Source organism: Pelobates fuscus, chromosome 1 (genome assembly GCF_036172605.1).
Source record: "Pelobates fuscus isolate aPelFus1 chromosome 1, aPelFus1.pri, whole genome shotgun sequence".
NCBI lineage: Eukaryota > Metazoa > Chordata > Amphibia > Anura > Pelobatidae > Pelobates > Pelobates fuscus.
The window spans coordinates 172,268,439-172,292,254 of NC_086317.1; the positions used below are offsets into that span (position 1 = coordinate 172,268,439).

Here is a 23,816-nt window from a genome sequence, read left to right on the forward strand (position 1 = left end):
TAAAATAATAGCCTTATAGTTATCAGAGCATAGTGTATAGGTCAAAACTCTCCAAACAACCTTGGAATGAGAGAAAAAGTTGGGCAAATTACATAAAACTACAGGGTGCTAAAATCTACATTTACTTGTAAACTCATTTAAGCAGTTGATATACCAAAAGGAGGAGACAGGCAACCCCCACAGACACCTCCCTCAAATTTGACATTTGGTTTATGTACACTATAGTTAGTCTGTAAAGACTATAAAAAGCCCAATTTTGCCTTTTGCGTTCAGTACAGAGGTACCGATGGCAAAGGTTATCCTCCTCACCGGTAAGTAACCACTGAAAATAAGTAGAGGGGAACATAAACAATATATTTTTTTAAAAGATTTGTATCATCATTTTAGAAAAAAATATATTATAAAAATAAAATATACAAATATTAAATAAATCTAATAAACACATGAATTGTTGATATGAAATATAACTACACAGAATGCTACAGAATGTATACTCATTAGAATAGAGGCTCCTTTAACTCAGTTGATATTCTTTTTTTAACATGATACAAAAATGATGGAACCCAGATATTAAGATATTTAAAGGCCAATAATTTAATGTTTTATTTCTACATAGTTTTTTCTGAATATTTAATAATTTGAAAAGCTTATCTAAAAAATTAAACCAAGACAATAGTGAAGAATCCATATTTATAGAGAACAATCTCCACATTCGGTTCTCTATCTTTACGTTTTATTATATAATTAACAATACATACTGGGGGTTCTCTTTAATTAACTGCTATCCTCCCAAATATATATGTGTATTTAACTTTAGAAAGAATACTTTGCTGTCACTATATGCCTTGACAGGTACAGATACCTATAGCGGTCCATACCCATTTTGTATTTTATATTCAATGTGGTATCTCTATATCTCTATAAATGAGATCCAGCGGATTCTCATTGCCCTGCCCCTACTAGAGCTGAGGCTAAGAGAAAAGTTACACTTTTCAGTTACACTGATTCATACCTGAATGAGCACTGTGATAGGTTGAAAGCAGTCAGCTGTCACTCTCAGCCAATCACACCCATCCATTGCTGCTCACACTAATGCCAGCTGTCACTCTCAGCCTATCACAGCGGTCCATTGCTGCTCAGGCTAATACCAGTTGTCACTCTCAGCCAATCACAGCCATCCATTTCTGCTCAGGCTAATGCCCGCTGTCACTCTCAGCCTATCACAGCCGTCCATTGCTGCTCAGGCTAATACCTGTTGTCACTCTCAGCCAATCACAGCCATCCATTGCTGCTCAGGCTAATGCCAGTTGTCACTCTCAGCCAATCACATCCATTGCTGCTCAGGCTAATACTTCCTCATTAGCCTGAGTATAATGGGGAGGTAAGCTGCTGGGAACTCTCATTTGGCATTAAAACATAAGAAATGGTTTAACACTGAGTAAAAGCATGGCGCCAGGGGACTCCAAACACTGTAACCACTTCAGTGAGTTGAAGCATTTACATCTCTCATAATGCTCTTACAGCTATAGACTGCAAGTTTGTTTGAGCAGGGCCCTCGTCAATCTATTGTTCCTGTAACATTTTGTCTCATTTATTGTTAAATTTCCCTCTTTACAATATTTTCAAGCACCACGGAGTAAGTTGGTGTGATAAACAAAAAACGTTCATTTATTTCAATATGCATAGGGATTTGGGGTAGTGCACAGGTTACTTCTTTTGTTTTCATTTTATAATATGTATTGGGGCTGATGTGTACTATAGTCATTGCTGCGGCCCAGGAGTAGTGGGAGTCTGAGCGCAGGACTTATTTTGTGTATTTTTATTTAAATGCCAAAAATTATAATAATGCTGGAAAAGCATCATGGAAGATGTAATCCACAACTTCTGGTGTCCTGAAGATTGCCCCTAGATCCATCTATTTCATATTCCTCTCACTGACTACATCCTTCTCTTTTCTATGTAATGGCTTGAAATCTGTACCGGTTCCTAGCTCACGCAGTTCCCTTCTAGAGTTTGTTTTTCTTTCTATAACTTCCCCCTCAATTGATAACATTGAAGATTTTACGAATTATGATTTCTGCTACATATACCATGAAAATAACATTATATTGTACTGATTTATTCTTATTTTTTACAGCATTGGCTATACTGCTGAGTGCTCAGATATGTAAGTTACACTACTGACTGACTTATAAATTGGATTGAGTGGTAATTTAATTTACCATGAATGCCTTAAAGATTGGAAATACTACATAGCATAGTTCTTACATTTTATTGTAAATTCTTGTTTAAACTACTTGCTGTGTGTTATTGTGTTTATTTGTTCTACACAGGTTCTGCCTTTCAGCTGACATGCTACTTTACCAACTGGTCCCAGTATCGACCTGGCCTGGGGAAATTCAAGCCGGATAACATTGACCCATGTCTTTGTACTCACCTGGTCTATGCCTTTGCCGGAATGTCCAAAAATCAAATTACCACCACCGAGTGGAATGATGTCACCATGTACAGCTCTTTCCAAGACCTAAAGAAACAGTAAGTAACAGAGGTACAACATGGAACCTATGTATCAATTATAAAGAAATTAACCATCTTAACGGGACATGCATCACTTGACAATTCATTTTTTTTTTAAAGCCGTAAGGAAACACGCATAAATAATAAAATGAAGGATGAAAGACATTTAAAAGTATGTAATAAATGTTTATAAACTTACTATAAACTTAGCTAGATTACATTGTTGAGCATGCTGCTCTGCTAGGAGAGTTTATTCAGCTTCGCTCCTCTTGCCCACTCATCTCCGTTTCAGACCAATGAGAGAAACAGGACATGATTGTGCAGCATCAGGAGAGATAAATCCAACACTAGAGGTTGGTCTGTATGAATCACACTGATCAGACTCCTTCTCTTCTCCACCTGTCAAGATGTTGAAGAGATTTTCTAACTGCACATGTATAAATCTGTCAAGCATGCACATTGTACTTTTCCAGCATTCCTAGGGATAGGATGCTGATTGGTTAGAACAGTGTACCCCTGGAGTGGTTGTGGAAATCATAAGAAAGAAGAAACATGTAAATATGAAAAACAAAATACATTTATCTGCTTTTTTACCATGCAGAGTGAGGCAACTGTCTAACTCAAAGCTCCTGAAAGAGACAGTTACCTCAAATTAATGCATATCTCATTAAGATATTTATTAATAGAACAAAAAATGTGTTTGAAATTTATTTTTTCAAACAATGGAAATATTTTATATCAATGCATAATGCAAATATTGACAAGTGAATGCAAAATGAAATGGGTAGACTGATTTGATTAAACAGTAATTTCAGCAAAGAGCAGACATTTAGAAATTGGCATTGTGGTTTGAAAAGGGCATGGAAAAAATCTGATCAGGCATATGTGATATCTAGAATGGTCTAAATCTGAAAGAAACTCTTAAAGTCTGAGCTTAAAAGCCAATAGTGTAAACTGGTAATTGCACTAACTTCTAATGTAGTAAAGATACTATGTTTTAAGAAATATAGTTTACAGGAAAACTTTGTATCTCTTCGTAGCAACAATAACTTGAAAACTCTTCTATCTATTGGTGGTTGGAACTTTGGAACTGCTCCGTAAGTATTTACTTTCAAGGCCATAATTTCCATCATAACTGAAAATTGATAAAGATTTAATTGAGATCTCATCATTTTGCAGATTCACTGCCATGGTGTCCACTCCTGGAAATCGCAAAACATTCATCACTTCAGTGATCAAATTTCTACGTGAGTACGGGTTTGATGGATTGGACATCGACTGGGAATATCCAGGTTCTAGAGGCAGCCCTCCTCAGGACAAAGATCTATTCACTGTCTTAGTTCAGGTAAGAATAGTTATAATTAATGTATAACTCGATTACTAGAAGTGCTGAGGAAATATGTCTAAATAGTAGAATCTTATATTTTTATTATACGACTATGGTAATTCCTATGTCAATATTATCTTATGATAGGTTGTGTTCCTAAACTTGGACATACCTTGAAATATTACGCACTGCGTAAAAATTTAATTTTACATCTTTATGGAACAGTTATTGTTTTTTGTTTTTTAATTTGTAGCGCTAGTGTTTCTTAACATTTGTTTTGATCTTGTGTCTGGGCACCACATCAATGATGCAGGATTCGCCACATCGCCCAGGCTAGGTTGTAATTTATGTTTCACAAATAATTGTGATATTTCTAACGCATTAAAATCTGTCCGCTGCATAAATTATATTGTATCTGCCTAAAGTCATGGCTTCATTAATGCACAATTCAGATTGTATGAAATTAACATTTGTGTATATTTGTACTTTGTAGGAGATAAGAGCAGCTTTTGAAGCAGAAGCTTTGAAAACCAACAAGGCAAGACTTATGTTGACTGCTGCAGTGGGTTCCAGTATCCCCAGTGTTAAATCTGGTTTCCAGATTCCTCAACTCTCTCAGTAAGCAAAGCAAAACAACCTTTTGGTACAGATTAAGCAATATTCAAAAACATCTGGCACATCAATATGGGAACTTACCATCATGTGTAGAAATTGTATACAGACAATCATTTCTGAAGAAAAATAAAGTGCACAGATGTGTCTTTTTAATATATATCTAAATAAAATATGTTTTTTTTTTAAATTCCAAATATATTTACCAAATATGGTACTGTGAAAAAGTAAGTACTTTTGTACACTGCATTTTTTTTTTTAAATTATTGTTGCTTTTTTTTTCCTTTAATGAATGGACTATTTAGCTATATGTCTAATCTTTGAGACGATTAAATACTATCCAGTTTTTAACGGAACACTATAGTGTTAAAATCACCATCTAGCCCCTCCTCCTTTCCTCCCTAATTAAAGTAAAATCTTACTTGTATTCAAGTCTGAAGCAGCTGGCTCTGCCACTGAACTGCTATGCTGACATAATCAGAAGTGGTGGTATGAGCCAATCACAATGCTTCTCCATAGGATTGGCTAATACTGTCAAGGAGGCAGATTAGAGGCAGAGCCAGCAGAAGTCAAACACAGTCTTGGCAAATCATAGAGATGAATTGAATCAATGCTGAGGAAAGTTAAGTGTCTGCATGCAGAGGGTGGAGACACTGAATGACAGTGCTGCTCACTGTGCAGCACTGCCCCAGGAAGCACCTCTAGCAGCCATCCGAGGAGTTATTACTAGGCTGTAATGTAAATACTGCATTTTCTCTGAAAAGACAATGTTCACTGCAAAAAGCCTGAAGGGAACGATTCTACTCACCAGAACAAATGCAATAAGTTGTAGTTGTTCTGGTGACTACAGTGTCCCTTTAACCCCTTAAGGACACATGACATGTGTGACATGTCATGATTCCCTTTTATTCCAGAAGTTTGGTCCTTAAGGGGTTAAGCATCCCTACATTTTCTCATAACTTATAATTTTGACACATTTCTTGACTGGTGGCTCGCCTCAGCAACTAATCAAAATAAATATTATTCAATAATACTTCGACAAAGCATTTTGCTATGCTAAAAAATTACGATCCATATCAAGGAGTGTAATATGTTTGTTCCTTGTATGGTTTAAAATGTTTTAAGCATATTGACTTAACTCTACCGCTTATGTAAGGATTTTCTTTGTGCATTGGGTGCAATACATTCATCTTGCAATGATGTTTCTATTATTCAGGTCTCTTGATTATATTCACGTCATGTCATATGACCTCCATGGCTCATGGGAAGGGTATGCTGGAGAAAACAGTCCATTGTTTCCTATGCCTTCCTTCACAGAACATAGTTCCTACCAGAATGTTGTAAGTATTTATGATACACGGGCAGGGTAACATATGAGGACTTAAAACATATAAGATATTATGTTAAATATTAAATATATGTTTAATTATGCAAAATACTTTATATGTTTTATATCTTATTTAGTTCATCATTTGTTCATTTGCCTTTAGGATTATGTTATGAACTACTGGGTGAAAAACGGTGCTCCATCTTCAAAACTGATTGTTGGCTTCCCAGCTTATGGTCGGTCTTTCATCCTGAGTAACCCATCTCATAATGCAGTTGGTGCTCCAACCTCTGGACCTGGCCCTGCTGGTCCTTTCACCAGGCAACCTGGTTTACTGTCTTACTATGAGGTATGGTTTATCAAATAATACAATTCCATTGTTAAAGAATATATCTGCTATACTGTAGTGCTATTTTATAAAGTAATATGTTTTTTTCTTTATCAACCCATTCCCTCTCTGACTCTTTTCTTTAAAAAACAAAACAAAAAGAAAGCTATTTTTTTAAAAAAAAAACACCACTGACACCACTAGCTGTTCTATTATTATTAGTTGTTCTACAGCAGTGATGAGGAATGCTAGATACTCCAAACAATCATATAGCAATCTCATGTAACTGGTAAGCCTTATGAGAGAAAGTGCCCTCTTCATTTATTTCCTGAAATGGAAATAATCTCGGAAAATAAGCCAATCTTTAGGCATGCCCACACTCTACTGTTTCATTTTAAATTGTGTTCTCTGAGTGTATACCCTACAAAATTGAGAGGTATTATATTGGGATAGGTGGCCTGAGAGGGGCATTACCAGTGATTCAACTTGCAATGTCCCATAATAGGCACGTCTGTCAAAAAATGGATGGTCCTAAATAACATAAAGAGGCATGTCTGGTGGGCCCCCAACCTGCAGGACCTTGCTGAGAGCATCACTAAAGCTATCTTCAGGGTCCTAGTTGCTGTGCACAGCATCTAATTATGCATTCACACTATGCTGCCAAGGACAGTGGAACACAAGGGAAATAGATTGGGATGCAGGGACAGAACCCCAAATTCAGGACTGTGCCACCAAAATTGGGATAATTTGGAGGCATCATGATCTACTTTCAGTCTACATCTCAAACTTGCATACTATTTGTTGGAGAAGCTTTCTGGGCCGGGGACTTTATGTTTAGGGAGGCAATTGATTGGTTTGTGTATTTTGTCTTCAGAGATTGGTGCTTCCAGGCTTTCCTCCTTGGGGTGTGTGAGCTGGGGGGAGGTTTATGTCAGAAAGAAAAACCTGGATATGGTGTGGCTTGGTATAGAGAGATCATCCATTAAATTGTAAATTGTCCAATAGTAGTCTGCTAGCTCATTCACAATGTAAGTCAGGTTAGTGAGTTGTTTTGTGTCTAACTTGTCAAGGAGAAAAGGGATCTTTGTAAATTTTCTTGTGCTAGCAGTTTTCCTGCTTTAGTTTCTTGATTGTAGGACAAGTGTCCCAGATGTTTCAGGGGGCACTCTGTATCCTGAAGATAAAGGGAATGAAGTTCCAGAATAAGTTTAGCAATCTATTGGTTGTGTGGACTGAAGCTTCAGGATGTTGTATGTATTGTATGAGTGTGTTCTAAGAATGTGGGATTTGTCTTTTCTAGATACAACTTTGTTTTGAGGAGTAGGCCTGGTTTTATGTGATAACCATGTGTTGTCAACTCCTGTGTTATTGCATGAGGTAAGCTAAAAGTAGTCTGTAATATGTTTTTCCAACTGAGTTAAAAATTAAGTATCATCTAGTAGGGTATCATTGTCACCTATATCGCCAATATCTTTTGCTGAGTGGGGAGTAGGGAGAGAGAGAGGGTGATTGGAGTATGGTTTGACCACGTGATTGTCCCAGTGTTGACTGATACCGTGTAAGCATGGAGCTGTCAGGTGAGCAACCATTGATGCTGGAATAGCTGTGTTTTGCCAAACAGTAAACTCACTGGTTACAAAATTGTACACTACTACTGCACTGTTACATGGTCCCACATAGACTCTTAGCTATTTTTCCAACTTCACAGCTCTCATGTTTGTGATGTCAATGTGACAAGTTCCACAGTTTTTGCTCCTGTTCAAAAATTTATTTTTTTCAAACAGCTATAGAATATCCAGAAAGAAACTGTATCTCTTTATAGCACACATCACTGCTAAGAAGGGAGTGATACACATAAATGGACTGCTAAAGGTTTTCGCAGCCTTTCAGAATCTCTAATTAGTTTTTGCCTTTGCACTTGTTCTCTCAAATTCTACACGCCCTTTCAGTTTAGAAGTGGAATTGAAGTTTGTGCAATCCTATATCAGAAGGCCTCTCATTTTTCTCCATTGTACCCCTGCAATTTCTTTCTTTTACTATTCATCGCTGTAGTCTGTTACTTAGCAATTATGACACTGGATACTGAGAACTACTGGGGACACTTGTTTGGAGGTTCTGCTATACCCTTTATGTTATTCATTAAATACAAGTACAAAACTCTTCTCAGGATAAGCCAAATGGTTACGGGTCTTGTCTTACATCAATTACCTGATGTTTAACATATCATACAGGCACCAGAAATACTAAGACTGAGAAACTGTCTAAACTAGTGTTTCACGCCCAGTCTACTCCTTACAGCAGAAGGGCTGACTAGTTTTTGTCAGTATCCCATAGAAACATGATGAGAAATGCCTGCATTCTAGAATGTTTGTGTGCCTTGAGGAATAGGTTGGTATTCGCTGGTTTAGACAGTTTGATCCACAGACAGGCTTGGTAAAATTCCTTGCCAAATCATTCCCAAGAATAATTTGTAGCATCAGTAAGATCTATGTTCTCCAAACTGGTGGAGATGCCTTACGGAGCACCTTGCAACCTTAGCCTATCATTGCCTTTAAGGGTGGATGTGGAAATAGATGCCAGGAAGAATATTGTTTTTGTCAAGTTACTCCAACATGATTTTACAAAGAAACAGTGGATGACACCCATAGATTTGTGGGTGATTTTAGACACTAATTTTTTTTTTAGATATCTATGGAATGTGGCTTTCACATGTGCAGAGACACCATGCGGTGTCTCTGGAGATAACTACCTTCCGGGCATTGTTGGAGATGCTGGTCGGCAGCCCTGTGCCAGGAGACTTATTTAAACTATTTTCTTGCCTTTCCACATTGCCCTGTCATGGTTTCCTTTAGTGGTTGTCCGAGAGTGTATTCCTGAGCATTTATTTCTGATTATTGACTTTGGCTTTGTTTGACTTCCCTGTATTCTGGTACCCTGGACTTTCTCTCACCATTGTATCTTATTCTGTGTCCCCGACCTCGGCAAGTATTCTGACTATTTTCTGGTATCCTAATTCCGGCCATTCTAAGGCTCGGTAAGACGTTACCTTTAGTAATAGATGCAATACAGTTTTGCGCACTGGATCAGCTAGTAACCCGACAGTGGCATAGCTTACTACAAGGAAATTATTTTTTATTTGGGTGTTTTGGCAGATCTGTACCTTCTTGAAAAATGGAGCAACTAATGCATGGTCATTCCCAGAAGATGTTCCGTACGCATACCAGGAAAGTGTCTGGGTGGGATATGACAATGTGAACAGCTTTCACATCAAGGTATTTTAAACTATCTAAAATAAAACTTAAATCACAAAGCCTAATATTCTTGCTTCTGACACAGTGGGGTTATGTTTCACAGGCAGAATGGCTGATGAAGTACAACTTTGGAGGTGCAATGGTTTGGTCTATTGACCTGGATGATTTCACAGGTACATTCTGTAACCAGGGCAAGTTTCCTCTGATCAAGACGCTGAAGAGCACTCTTGGTATCAATGCCTCTGGTGAGTTTTATTTTTTTTAATATGAAATTTCCCTATAGTAACTATGTTTTACCCTTTGTATTATTCCTATTTTATTAATGAAGTCAGCAGTCATTCTTCCTCTGCTTAAACTAGGACTTGCATTATGTTCAACATGCCACAGTCTGACGCAGGATAATATATTGAAAACGGCAAAAAAGGAGTTTGCTCCTTTGTTGCCCACACTGTTCACTGCTGCATATGCTTGTTGCTGGTATATGACTGCTTACTACTGTTTATAAATATAAACCAAAATTACATTTTTTGATTCAAAGAGTACACAGAGGTATGGTACTTGCAAGTAGATGGCCATATGTATGTGATTAGCACTTTTGCTAAATAATTGTAATTTTAATCTGTGGAGAGAAAAAACGGGTCGCAAGAGTATTCTGAGAACGGACAGCAACTGAAATAGCCTGCCCTTCGGTAGGTCCCCGCTCAGAACTCAAGCTGGTTTTAGCTCATCTTGTGCCATTACAGAGAGAACATATCTGAAGCATATCAGACTGGTCCCACCCATACGGGTAGTCCAGATCCGAAATGCCAGCAAGTTCTCTCTGCACGAGAGATACAGCAACCCCAGACGATCGTTTCAGCCTTGTTAGGCATCATCAGTGAGGCATAGCTAATATCTCTCTAGGCACCGTGAGCAAGGGGTCCACGTCTGGATTACCCTTTAAACTTATGGAGAGAAAAAACGGGTCGCAAGAGTATTCTGAGAACGGACAGCAACTGAAATAGCCTGCCCTTCGGTAGGTCCCCGCTCAGAACTCAAGCTGGTTTTAGCTCATCTTGTGCCATTACAGAGAGAACATATCTGAAGCATATCAGACTGGTCCCACCCATACGGGTAGTCCAGATCCAAAATGCCAGCAAGTTCTCTCTGCACGAGAGATACAGCAACCCCAGACGATCGTTTCAGCCTTGTTAGGCATCATCAGTGAGGCATAGCTAATATCTCTCTAGGCACCGTGAGCAAGGGGTCCACGTCTGGATTACCCTTTAAACTTATGGAGAGAAAAAACGGGTCGCAAGAGTATTCTGAGAACGGACAGCAACTGAAATAGCCTGCCCTTCGGTAGGTCCCCGCTCAGAACTCAAGCTGGTTTTAGCTCATCTTGTGCCATTACAGAGAGAACATATCTGAAGCATATCAGACTGGTCCCACCCATACGGGTAGTCCAGATCCGAAATGCCAGCAAGTTCTCTCTGCACGAGAGATACAGCAACCCCAGACGATCGTTTCAGCCTTGTTAGGCATCATCAGTGAGGCATAGCTAATATCTCTCTAGGCACCGTGAGCAAGGGGTCCACGTCTGGATTACCCTTTAAACTTATGGAGAGAAAAAACGGGTCGCAAGAGTATTCTGAGAACGGACAGCAACTGAAATAGCCTGCCCTTCGGTAGGTCCCCGCTCAGAACTCAAGCTGGTTTTAGCTCATCTTGTGCCATTACAGAGAGAACATATCTGAAGCATATCAGACTGGTCCCACCCATACGGGTAGTCCAGATCCGAAATGCCAGCAAGTTCTCTCTGCACGAGAGATACAGCAACCCCAGACGATCGTTTCAGCCTTGTTAGGCATCATCAGTGAGGCATAGCTAATATCTCTCTAGGCACCGTGAGCAAGGGGTCCACGTCTGGATTACCCTTTAAACTTATGGAGAGAAAAAACGGGTCGCAAGAGTATTCTGAGAACGGACAGCAACTGAAATAGCCTGCCCTTCGGTAGGTCCCCGCTCAGAACTCAAGCTGGTTTTAGCTCATCTTGTGCCATTACAGAGAGAACATATCTGAAGCATATCAGACTGGTCCCACCCATACGGGTAGTCCAGATTCAAAATGCCAGCAAGTTCTCTCTGCACGAGAGATACAGCAACCCCAGACGATCGTTTCAGCCTTGTTAGGCATCATCAGTGAGGCATAGCTAATATCTCTCTAGGCACCGTGAGCAAGGGGTCCACGTCTGGATTACCCTTTAAACTTATGGAGAGAAAAAACGGGTCGCAAGAGTATTCTGAGAACGGACAGCAACTGAAATAGCCTGCCCTTCGGTAGGTCCCCGCTCAGAACTCAAGCTGGTTTTAGCTCATCTTGTGCCATTACAGAGAGAACATATCTGAAGCATATCAGACTGGTCCCACCCATACGGGTAGTCCAGATCCGAAATGCCAGCAAGTTCTCTCTGCACGAGAGATACAGCAACCCCAGACGATCGTTTCAGCCTTGTTAGGCATCATCAGTGAGGCATAGCTAATATCTCTCTAGGCACCGTGAGCAAGGGGTCCACGTCTGGATTACCCTTTAAACTTATGGAGAGAAAAAACGGGTCGCAAGAGTATTCTGAGAACGGACAGCAACTGAAATAGCCTGCCCTTCGGTAGGTCCCCGCTCAGAACTCAAGCTGGTTTTAGCTCATCTTGTGCCATTACAGAGAGAACATATCTGAAGCATATCAGACTGGTCCCACCCATACGGGTAGTCCAGATCCGAAATGCCAGCAAGTTCTCTCTGCACGAGAGATACAGCAACCCCAGACGATCGTTTCAGCCTTGTTAGGCATCATCAGTGAGGCATAGCTAATATCTCTCTAGGCACCGTGAGCAAGGGGTCCACGTCTGGATTACCCTTTAAACTTATGGAGAGAAAAAACGGGTCGCAAGAGTATTCTGAGAACGGACAGCAACTGAAATAGCCTGCCCTTCGGTAGGTCCCCGCTCAGAACTCAAGCTGGTTTTAGCTCATCTTGTGCCATTACAGAGAGAACATATCTGAAGCATATCAGACTGGTCCCACCCATACGGGTAGTCCAGATCCGAAATGCCAGCAAGTTCTCTCTGCACGAGAGATACAGCAACCCCAGACGGTCGTTTCAGCCTTGTTAGGCATCATCAGTGAGGCATAGCTAATATCTCTCTAGGCACCGTGAGCAAGGGGTCCACGTCTGGATTACCCTTTAAACTTATGGAGAGAAAAAACGGGTCGCAAGAGTATTCTGAGAACGGACAGCAACTGAAATAGCCTGCCCTTCGGTAGGTCCCCGCTCAGAACTCAAGCTGGTTTTAGCTCATCTTGTGCCATTACAGAGAGAACATATCTGAAGCATATCAGACTGGTCCCACCCATACGGGTAGTCCAGATCCGAAATGCCAGCAAGTTCTCTCTGCACGAGAGATACAGCAACCCCAGACGATCGTTTCAGCCTTGTTAGGCATCATCAGTGAGGCATAGCTAATATCTCTCTAGGCACCGTGAGCAAGGGGTCCACGTCTGGATTACCCTTTAAACTTATGGAGAGAAAAAACGGGTCGCAAGAGTATTCTGAGAACGGACAGCAACTGAAATAGCCTGCCCTTCGGTAGGTCCCCGCTCAGAACTCAAGCTGGTTTTAGCTCATCTTGTGCCATTACAGAGAGAACATATCTGAAGCATATCAGACTGGTCCCACCCATACGGGTAGTCCAGATCCGAAATGCCAGCAAGTTCTCTCTGCACGAGAGATACAGCAACCCCAGACGATCGTTTCAGCCTTGTTAGGCATCATCAGTGAGGCATAGCTAATATCTCTCTAGGCACCGTGAGCAAGGGGTCCACGTCTGGATTACCCTTTAAACTTATGGAGAGAAAAAACGGGTGCAAGAGTATTCTGAGAACGGACAGCAACTGAAATAGCCTGCCCTTCGGTAGGTCCCCGCTCAGAACTCAAGCTGGTTTTAGCTCATCTTGTGCCATTACAGAGAGAACATATCTGAAGCATATCAGACTGGTCCCACCCATACGGGTAGTCCAGATTCGAAATGCCAGCAAGTTCTCTCTGCACGAGAGATACAGCAACCCCAGACGATCGTTTCAGCCTTGTTAGGCATCATCAGTGAGGCATAGCTAATATCTCTCTAGGCACCGTGAGCAAGGGGTCCACGTCTGGATTACCCTTTAAACTTATGGAGAGAAAAAACGGGTCGCAAGAGTATTCTGAGAACGGACAGCAACTGAAATAGCCTGCCCTTCGGTAGGTCCCCGCTCAGAACTCAAGCTGGTTTTAGCTCATCTTGTGCCATTACAGAGAGAACATATCTGAAGCATATCAGACTGGTCCCACCCATACGGGTAGTCCAGATCCGAAATGCCAGCAAGTTCTCTCTGCACGAGAGATACAGCAACCCCAGACGATCGTTTCAGCCTTGTTAGGCATCATCAGTGAGGCATAGCTAATATCTCTCTAGGCACCGTGAGCAAGGGGTCCACGTCTGGATTACCCTTTAAACTTATGGAGAGAAAAAACGGGTCGCAAGAGTATTCTGAGAACGGACAGCAACTGAAATAGCCTGCCCTTCGGTAGGTCCCCGCTCAGAACTCAAGCTGGTTTTAGCTCATCTTGTGCCATTACAGAGAGAACATATCTGAAGCATATCAGACTGGTCCCACCCATACGGGTAGTCCAGATCCGAAATGCCAGCAAGTTCTCTCTGCACGAGAGATACAGCAACCCCAGACGATCGTTTCAGCCTTGTTAGGCATCATCAGTGAGGCATAGCTAATATCTCTCTAGGCACCGTGAGCAAGGGGTCCACGTCTGGATTACCCTTTAAACTTATGGAGAGAAAAAACGGGTCGCAAGAGTATTCTGAGAACGGACAGCAACTGAAATAGCCTGCCCTTCGGTAGGTCCCCGCTCAGAACTCAAGCTGGTTTTAGCTCATCTTGTGCCATTACAGAGAGAACATATCTGAAGCATATCAGACTGGTCCCACCCATACGGGTAGTCCAGATCCGAAATGCCAGCAAGTTCTCTCTGCACGAGAGATACAGCAACCCCAGACGATCGTTTCAGCCTTGTTAGGCATCATCAGTGAGGCATAGCTAATATCTCTCTAGGCACCGTGAGCAAGGGGTCCACGTCTGGATTACCCTTTAAACTTATGGAGAGAAAAAACGGGTCGCAAGAGTATTCTGAGAACGGACAGCAACTGAAATAGCCTGCCCTTCGGTAGGTCCCCGCTCAGAACTCAAGCTGGTTTTAGCTCATCTTGTGCCATTACAGAGAGAACATATCTGAAGCATATCAGACTGGTCCCACCCATACGGGTAGTCCAGATCCGAAACATCCGACCAATTTTTTAATTTTAATCTGTATTCCACATGATGATAACTTATTCCAAATCAAATAGAATAAATATCTCCAGGCACTCAGGATGTTAAAGCCACAGGCAGGTTTATTGAAACATAAAGGACAGCAACTTGACAAAGCTTTCAAAGATCTCCTGTTAGGTCGAAACATTGCTGTCCTTTCTAACAGGAGGTCTTTGTCAAGCTTGACAAAGACCTCCTGTTCAGGGCCGGCCTTAGGCCATTAGGCGTCCTGTGCGAAAAGTCTTCATGGCGCCCTCCTCCCCCACCAAGTTGCCTGTATACAGTCATACACACAGGCACAGGCAGAAGTCACACAAACAGTTACAAGCAGACAGTCAGAAACACTCAGTTACAGGCAGACAGTCACACACACACACAGTTACAGGCAGACAGTCACACATGTTTAGTGCCAGGCAGACAGTCACAGAGCCAAACACACAGTTAAAGGCAGACAGTCACACAAACAGTTACAAGCAGACAGTCAGAAACGCTCAGTTACAGGCAGACAGTCACACACACACACAGTTACAGGCAGACAGTCACACATGTTTAGTGCCAGGCAGACAGTCACAGAGCCAAACACACAGTTAAAGGCAGACAGTCACACACAGTTACAGGCACACAGTCACTAACAGTTACAGGCACACAGTCACACACAATTACAGGCACACAGTCAAAAGCAGACAGTCACACATACTTCATTAATAGCAGACAGTCATACACACTCGGTTATAGGCATGCAGACACTCACGCATGCTGATAGGCACACACACACACACACTCAGTTAAAGGCAGATAGTCACACATACAGGCACATACAACGGCACAGCTACAGCGACACACACAATTGGAGTCACACACAGGCAGACAGTCACACACATACACACACACACACACAGACAGTCTCACACACACACACACACACACACAGACAGGCAGACAGTCACACACACAGGCAGACAGTCACACACAGACACACACACACACACACACACACAGGGAGGCAGTCACACAGACAGGCAGACAGACACAGGCACACACAGGCAGGCAGTCACACACACACACAGGCAGACAGACAGTCACACACAGGCAGGCAGTCACACACAGGCAGACAGTCACACACACACACACAGGGAGGTAGTCACACAGACACAGTCACACACAGGCAGGCAGGCAGTCACACACACACACACACACACACACACACACACACAGGCAAGCAGTCACACACACACACACACACACACACAAACAGTCACACACAGGCAGTCAGTCAGTCAGACAGTCACACAGACAGACAGGCAGTCACACAGACAGACAGTCACACACACACACACACACACACACACACACACAGGCAGTCAGTCACACAGACAGTCAAACACACACACACAAAAACACAAACACACACAGGCAGGCAGTCACACAGAAAGACAGTCTCACACAGGCAAACAGTCACACTCACACACACACACACTTTACTTCTTGCCATAATGGCTGTAAGGGGGAGTGGATGCAGTTGATTGTTGGGGAAGCAGGACTCCTTCCTTCGTCTGTGCAGCAGGAGCTTCGGGTAGGTATTAGCCCTGCCTTGAGGTAAGCCCCGCCTCGCAATAAGCCCCACCCCTGCCGCCTCAAATTTTATTATAGACCCGGGTGGAGAATAATTAAATCCTCCACCGGGTACCTGTTTTAGCTCCCCTGACACCGGCCATGTGCGAGCTGTGTTGGCCACATAGCGCCCCCTGGTCCATAGTGCCCTGTGCGGCCGCGCAACTCGCACACCTCGAAGGCCAGCCCTGCTCCTGTTAGGTCGAAACGTTGCTGTCCTTTCTGTTTCAATAAACCTGCTTGAGGCTTTACCATCCTGAGTGCCTGGAGATATTTCTTCTATTTGCTTTGCTGTTGTGGGATTGCTGGTCCTGCTCCGGAGCAGCGGGTGGCTGCTTAGGGATTGAGTGTGGTTCCTACCTACACTTCTGCAATAACTTATTCCAAGCAATTCTTCTAGCTGTGTTTGCCCAAGAGATATTGTTCTTGTATCTTGGTCCCAGATAACCTTACCTAGAAAGCTGTGAATATGTTCCCCTGAAATAAATCTACACATGTTAAGGGTGATTGGGATGTCATTTATGTATATATTTTCTTCTCTTAGTAATATACTTCAATTTCACCCAAAAATATTAATGCACAATCTGACGTAAGAGATTGTATAAAAAAATATAATTTTTTTTTGACATCCAGTATAAACAGCAATACATACGTAAAAAACGCATCAGATGGTACAGCGTAACGATGTTACAGAGATAAGCTCTTTGATGGAGAGTAAACCTCTTTCTCCATAAAGTCAGAGGAACAACAGAACGTGGCTCTTTGTCTACTGTTCTTTTAGAGACATGACTATAATGACGTCAGAACTTTTAGCTAAAACTCTGGCCATATAAGGACACATATGGAGTCCCTCAACCTCAATCTTCTCATTATACAGCACATCTCAGACTTCTCATGGTACAGCATAGCAAATTACCATCTGTTCTTTTTAATCCATTAGCTCTAATTCGAATTAGTAGATGTATAGTAGATGTATAGTTTTAGCCAGTTCTTTTACAGTTATTTTTTCCATGTCTCTGAATCTGATCATAGCCATGACTTAATATTTTTGGATAAACTTTTCAAATGATGTATTAAAGTTGATTCTAAAAATATTAAATCAGTTGAAAATCTTAACAAAAAATATCAAATTGAGGCCTATATTTCAAATTTAATTAATTGATTCTTCTTTTTTTCCAGGTTGCACATCTGCTACTTCTTCTACACCCACAGCTGCGCCAGTCAAAACCCACAGCGCCAGTAAATCTGACGAGAACCCCAAGAATCATGATTCAGGCCCAAAAAGTAGTCACTCTGCACCTCAAAGCAGTGACTCTGGCACTAGCCATAAAACCAGCCCCTCTGATAGCAGCCCCAAGAGCCATGACTCAGGCCCTAGTAAAAGCAAAGATTCCGGAACTAGTCCTACAAGCAAAGATTCTGGCACCGGTACCAAGAAAAGTGACTCCAAAAGCAAGGACTCTGATAGTGGATCTAAGAGCAGTAGCCATAAAAGTGGCATTGGGTTCTGTATTGGCAAAACCACTGGCCTGTACCCAGTGCCTGGAAACAAGAATGCCTTCTGGAACTGTTGGAAAGGGCTCACCTACCAGCAAGATTGCCCTGTTGGCCTTATCTTTAACCAAAGATGTCAGTGCTGTAAGTTACTAGAGCTTATCTTGTGTTATGCATTGCCTTCATTACTAATGCAAGGTGTATACAATGATTCACTGCTATTAGATAATTAAATAGTTCTTTCTTGTGTATGTCATGAAAGAGACACTATACATATTCCTCCAATCATGACCTTGCTGGGTGATATATTACACAAAACAAATACAGAAAAAGGTACATCTTAATGTATATTTTAATCACAATGATGGAGATTTATCAGTGTCACAGACGACATTACACCATGCCCTACTTTTTATGCATGTTATTTTTTCAGTGACAAATATTCATTTATCCATATTATCTGAAATGGATATTTCTGCAAAAATGGTGTAGACATTGTAGACCATTTTACTACAATTTAATAAATACAGAGTAGAGACTAAAACTAACAGTGTTTCAAATCATGTTCACAAACCTTCCCCATGTTGTAGTAGGGTAAGTCTGACGTATTCAACATGCCTATATTAGTCTCAGGGACCAGAGAGGGTGTACAACAGTGGTTCCCAAACTTTTTAGGTTCAAAGCGCCCTTAATATTTTTACAAGGCGACCCAAGTAAAAAAAATGTCTAGGTTGTATATATGTACAGCGCAGCAGCATGTACTGGGCCCCTGTTCGGCAGAAATGCTTGCTGTTCAAGCGCAGATCTAGAACCTAATTTTCGGAGGGGCACTGGTAGATTATTTAAAGAAACAAGTGCAAAGTAAGGTTATAGGTACTACTGTTTTTTTCTAAAAAAAAAATTAATAACATAAAAAAAAAATCTTTACATTTAATTTGTGGAATTTTCCCAAGAGGATATTAACAAATAGTGTAACTTTCCCACAATAACACCAACCAACAGATAAAAAGATTAAAATATAGCACTTATAAGAAGGTAATTATCACCTTAAATATAAAAATCCGGGTACAATCAACTTTAAAACACTCCGGAAGCCTAGAAGTATTAATAATACAACAAAGTGCAAATCATTTAAAATGAATGGTAAAAAGAATAGAGAAGAATGTGCAGAACACTCACAAACAAGGAGCTATGGACCTAGCTCCGGTGTGGATAGCTTTAGGGTCCGTTAAGGCGACCCACCCCTACAGGGCCGGTGCAAGGATTTTTGGGTACATAGGCGAAGATGTATTTTTCCGCCCCCCCCCCATTCAAAAATAACATCTTCACCTATGTGCCTCTTAAGCAGCCCCTCTCCCCGTCCATTATTGGTCCCCTCCCTTCCCTGTCCCTTAGTGTTCTTCTGACAGTCACACACACTCAATGACAAACACAGAGACTCACTGATCTGACACACACACTGATTGACACTCATTGACAGACACACTGATAGTCACACACAGACTCAATGACATACTCTCACTGATTTGACAGACACTCACAAACACACACTGACAGACACACACATACACTGACACACTCATACAATCACTCACAGACACACATACACTCACAGACACACATACACTCACAGACACACATACACTCACTCACACACACTCACACAGTCACTCACAGACTCACGCACACACTCACACACAGTCACTCACTCACACAGAGACACATACTCACTCACAGACACATACTCACTCAGACACTCACTCACACAGACACTCACTCACACAGACACTCACACACTCACACACAGGCACTCTCACACACACAGACACTCTCACACACACAGACACTCACACATAGACACTCTCACACACACAGACACTCACACACACACAGACACTCACACACACACACTCACACACACACACAGACACTCACACACAGACACTCACACACAGACACTCACACACACAGACACTCACACACACTCACAGACACACACACACTCACAGACACACACAGACACTCTCACACACACAGACACTCTCACACACACAGACACATCACATACATTCACAAATTATTTTAATAAATAAATAATATCCACCCACCCTCCCTACCTGGAGAGCTGGTGTGGATCATTCCCTGGGGTCCAGTGGGGCTGCTGGGCGGCGTGCGGCAGTGCGGCGATCAGGCGCGGCGAGGGAGCTCTAACCTCTCTGCTCTGCTCCCTCGCGCGCTGTCTGCAGATGCCGCGAGCCAGAATATGACGTCATATTCCGGCTCCCGCGGCATCACTAGACAGCGCGAGGGAGCAGAGCTGAGAGGTTAGAGCTCCCGCGCCGCGCCTGATTGCCGCGCCGGGGGCGGAGATGATGGCCGGCAGGAGGGATAGCTTCCCTCCTGCCGGTCACTGAAATCTTGCGCCACCGGAGCCGGTGCGCCCTAAGGCGGCCGCCTGTGCCGCCTTATGGACGCGCCGGCCCTGCACCCCTATAGGAGATGAATATCCAGTCCTAGGGAAAGCACATAAACCAAAAAATAGGGTAGTACACACATAGCATTACATCTCTAATCTCCCCTCTGGTCCTGCAATGCCAGCCAGGGAGACTGAGGCACGGTTCCCGATGCTATCATAATAGCACCGGGAAAATATGTTGCGGCTCCCCTGTGTGGTACACAGTTTGGGAACCGCTGGTGTACCCCCTGATCACAATTTGAAATTTGCAATATTGTCTCATGCAGACCTAATGTCTGATATGTATATATTCTGTTGCTCAGAAATACTAACTAATATGTGGTAAAACACACAAAAAAACACTACAGCTTGCTTTAGAGGTTATGGTGCCAGGATATCCCTCCATTGTAAATAGTCAAATTGAGGAGCTGCCTTCATCCCCATTACTAATGGAGATGGAAGATCCAAAGCAGGAAGTTTGTTACCTCTGCTGAGCAAATTTCTGCAATACAATATACAATACAATAACAGACAATAATAATGACCAAGAGGGCTAGCAGATAACGCTCAATCAATGAGCTAACCCCTGTTTTGCAGGGCTGAGTCAATGAGCACTGCACTGCTTATAAGCTTCTGGTTCTCTGTGTTAGTACCCCATTCAAAAATGGTTTGACTACTAACAATGGAGTGCACCAGAGCACTCCTGGTTCCTGGCATGTTCCTTTAAAGCAGGGGTGGGGCGCCTTCGGCCCTCCAGATGTTTTGGACTTCATCTCCCTCAATGCTTTGCCAGCATTACAGCTGTAAGAGCATTATGGGAGATGTAGTCCAAAACATCTGGAGGGCCGAAGGTCCCCACCCCTGCTTTAAAGGTTCAGAACAATTTCTTTCATGTAATGTCTGCAGAAGGTTAACAAGGTAAAAACCACCATGGATAATGTTTATGTATTTTAAACTTATATGTAGCTATTTATATATATATATATTTGTTTTACCGTACAGGTATTGTGTCCTCTGCTTCTCCATCAAAAACAGACCATGGTAGCCCCATTATCTCTGGATTCTGTGTTGGGAAAGCCAGTGGACTTTACCCAGTAACTGGAAACAAGAAAGCTTTCTGGAACTGTTGGAAAGGTCTCACGTACCAACAAAATTGCCCGACTGGTCTCAACTTTGATCATAGTTGTCAGTGCTGTAAGTGACTATTACAATAAACATAGAAACATAGAATGTGACGGCAGATAAGAACCATTCAGCCCATCTAGTCTGCCCAATTTTCTAAATTCTTTAATTAGACCGTGGCCTTATCTGTTAGCTAGGATAGCCTTATGCATAGAAACATAGACATAGAATGTGACGGTAGATAAGAACCATTCGGCCCATCTAGTCTGCCCAATTTTCTAAATACTTTCATTAGTCCCTGGCCTTATCTTATAGTTAGGATAGCATTATGCCTATTCCATGCATCCACTACCCTCTCAGTAAAGTAATACATCCTGATATTATTTTTAAACCTTTGTCACTCTAATTTAAGACTATGTCCTCTTGTTGTGGTAGTTTTTCTTCTTTTAAATATAGTCTCCTCCTTTACTGTGTTGATTCCCTTTACGTATTTAAATGTTTCTATCATATCCCCCCCCTGTCTCGTCTTTCCTCCAAGCTATACATGTTAAGATCCTTTAACCTATCCTGGTAAGTTTTATCCTGCAATCCATGAACCAGTTTAGTAGCCCTTCTCTGAACTCTCTCTAAGGTATCAATATCCTTCTGAAGATACGGTCTCCAGTACTGCGTACAATACTCCAAGTGAGGTCTCACCAGTGTTCTGTACAATGGCATGAGCACTTCCCTCTTTCTACTGCTAATATCTCTCCCTATACAACCAAGCATTCGGCTAGCATTTCCTGCTGCTCTATTACATTGTCTGCCTACCTTTAAGTCATCAGAAATAATCACCCCCAAATCCCTTTCCTCAGATATTGAGGTTAGGACTCTATCAATTATTCTGTACTCTGCCCTTGGGTTTTTACGTCCAAGATGCATTATCTTGCACTTATCCACATTAAATGTCAGTTGCCACAACTCTGACCATTTTTCTAGTTACCTAAATCATTAGCCATTTGGCTTATCCCTCCTGGAACATCAACCCTGTTACATATCTTAGTATAATCAGCAAAAAGACACACCTTACCATCAAGACCTTCTGCAATATCACTAATAAAAATATTAAAGAGAATGGGTCCAAGTACAGATCCCTGAGGTACCCCACTGGTGACAAGCCCAAGCTTTGAATATACTCCATTGAGTACAACCCATTCAACAATATTGGAATCCAAACTTAAAGATTGCAGTTTATTGATAAGCCTTCTATGTGCAACAGTGTCAAAAGCCTTACTGATATCTAGGTAAGCAATGTCTACTGCACCACCCTGATCTATAATTTTAGTTACCCAATCAAAAAAATCAATAAGATTAGTTTGGCATGATCTCCCTGGAGTAAACCCATGTTGTCTCTGATTTTGAAATCCATGTGTTTTTAGATGTTCTACAATCCTATCCTTTAACATGGTTTCCATCACTTTCCCCACTACTGAAGTAAGGCTTACTGGCCTATAGTTGCCCGACTCCTCCCTATTACCTTTCTTGTGAATGGGCACAACATTAGCCAACTTCCATATGCCATTTGCCATTTGGCTTATCCCTTCTGGAATATCAACCCTGTACATCAAGACCTTCTGCAATATCACTAATAAAAATATTAAAGAGAATGAGTCCAAGTACAGATCCCTGAGGTACCCCACGGACAACAAGACCATACTTTGAATATACTCCATTGACTCCAGTCCTCTGTTGCCTGTCACTCAGCCACTGCCTTACCCATTCAACAATATTGGAATCCAAACTTAAAGATTGCAGTTTACTGATAAGCCTTCTATGTGCAACAGTGCCAAAAGCCTTACTGAAATCTAGGTAAGCAATGTCTACTGCACCACCCTAATCTTTTATTTTAGTTACCCAATCAAAAAATCAATAAGATTATTACACATGTGATTTTAACAATCCTTATATTTTAACATAGTTTCCAATACTTTCCCCACTACTAAAGTAAAGCTTACTGGCCTATAGTTGCCCGACTCCTCCCTACTTTCAGACTTACCCATTCTGGAGCTCCCTATCCGGCAGCAGGTCAGACGCTGAACGTCTATTTGTGCAAAGTCAAGACTCAAAGTGCTGAACCAATCAGTTTGCACGAACAGAAACTCCCAAATTCGGCGTTCGGACGAATTCGGGTCTGTAGGCGCTTTACAGTGATGCAGACCAATGGGATTGGTTCCCTGGCTTTATAAGCCGGAGCTTTTCAGTAGAAAGTTGCCCTGTTGTGTTTCTTGTATACCCAAGAGTGTGCTTTACATTGTATTTGGATTTCTCGTTACTGACTTTGGCTTGTTTATAGTTTCTCCGCTTTCTGTGTTCCTGACCTATGCTTGGGTTACCGTTT

At 41.9% G+C, this 23,816-nt stretch overlaps 1 protein-coding gene across 1 annotated transcript in view; it reads left to right on the top strand.

Annotated features, from left to right (window-relative positions):
• Positions 1 to 286: 286 nt before the first annotated feature.
• LOC134605081 (probable endochitinase) overlaps positions 287 to 23,816 on the top strand; it is a 37,894-nt gene continuing 14,364 nt past the window's right edge. Inside the window, exons 1-10 of the mRNA XM_063450012.1 lie at positions 287 to 311; positions 2,138 to 2,167; positions 2,334 to 2,535; positions 3,558 to 3,614; positions 3,697 to 3,862; positions 4,338 to 4,462; positions 5,673 to 5,796; positions 5,947 to 6,132; positions 9,264 to 9,383; positions 9,466 to 9,607. Of these exons, the coding sequence (XP_063306082.1) occupies positions 287 to 311; positions 2,138 to 2,167; positions 2,334 to 2,535; positions 3,558 to 3,614; positions 3,697 to 3,862; positions 4,338 to 4,462; positions 5,673 to 5,796; positions 5,947 to 6,132; positions 9,264 to 9,383; positions 9,466 to 9,607 (1,177 nt within the window). The remainder of the gene's footprint in view (positions 312 to 2,137; positions 2,168 to 2,333; positions 2,536 to 3,557; positions 3,615 to 3,696; positions 3,863 to 4,337; positions 4,463 to 5,672; positions 5,797 to 5,946; positions 6,133 to 9,263; positions 9,384 to 9,465; positions 9,608 to 23,816) is intronic.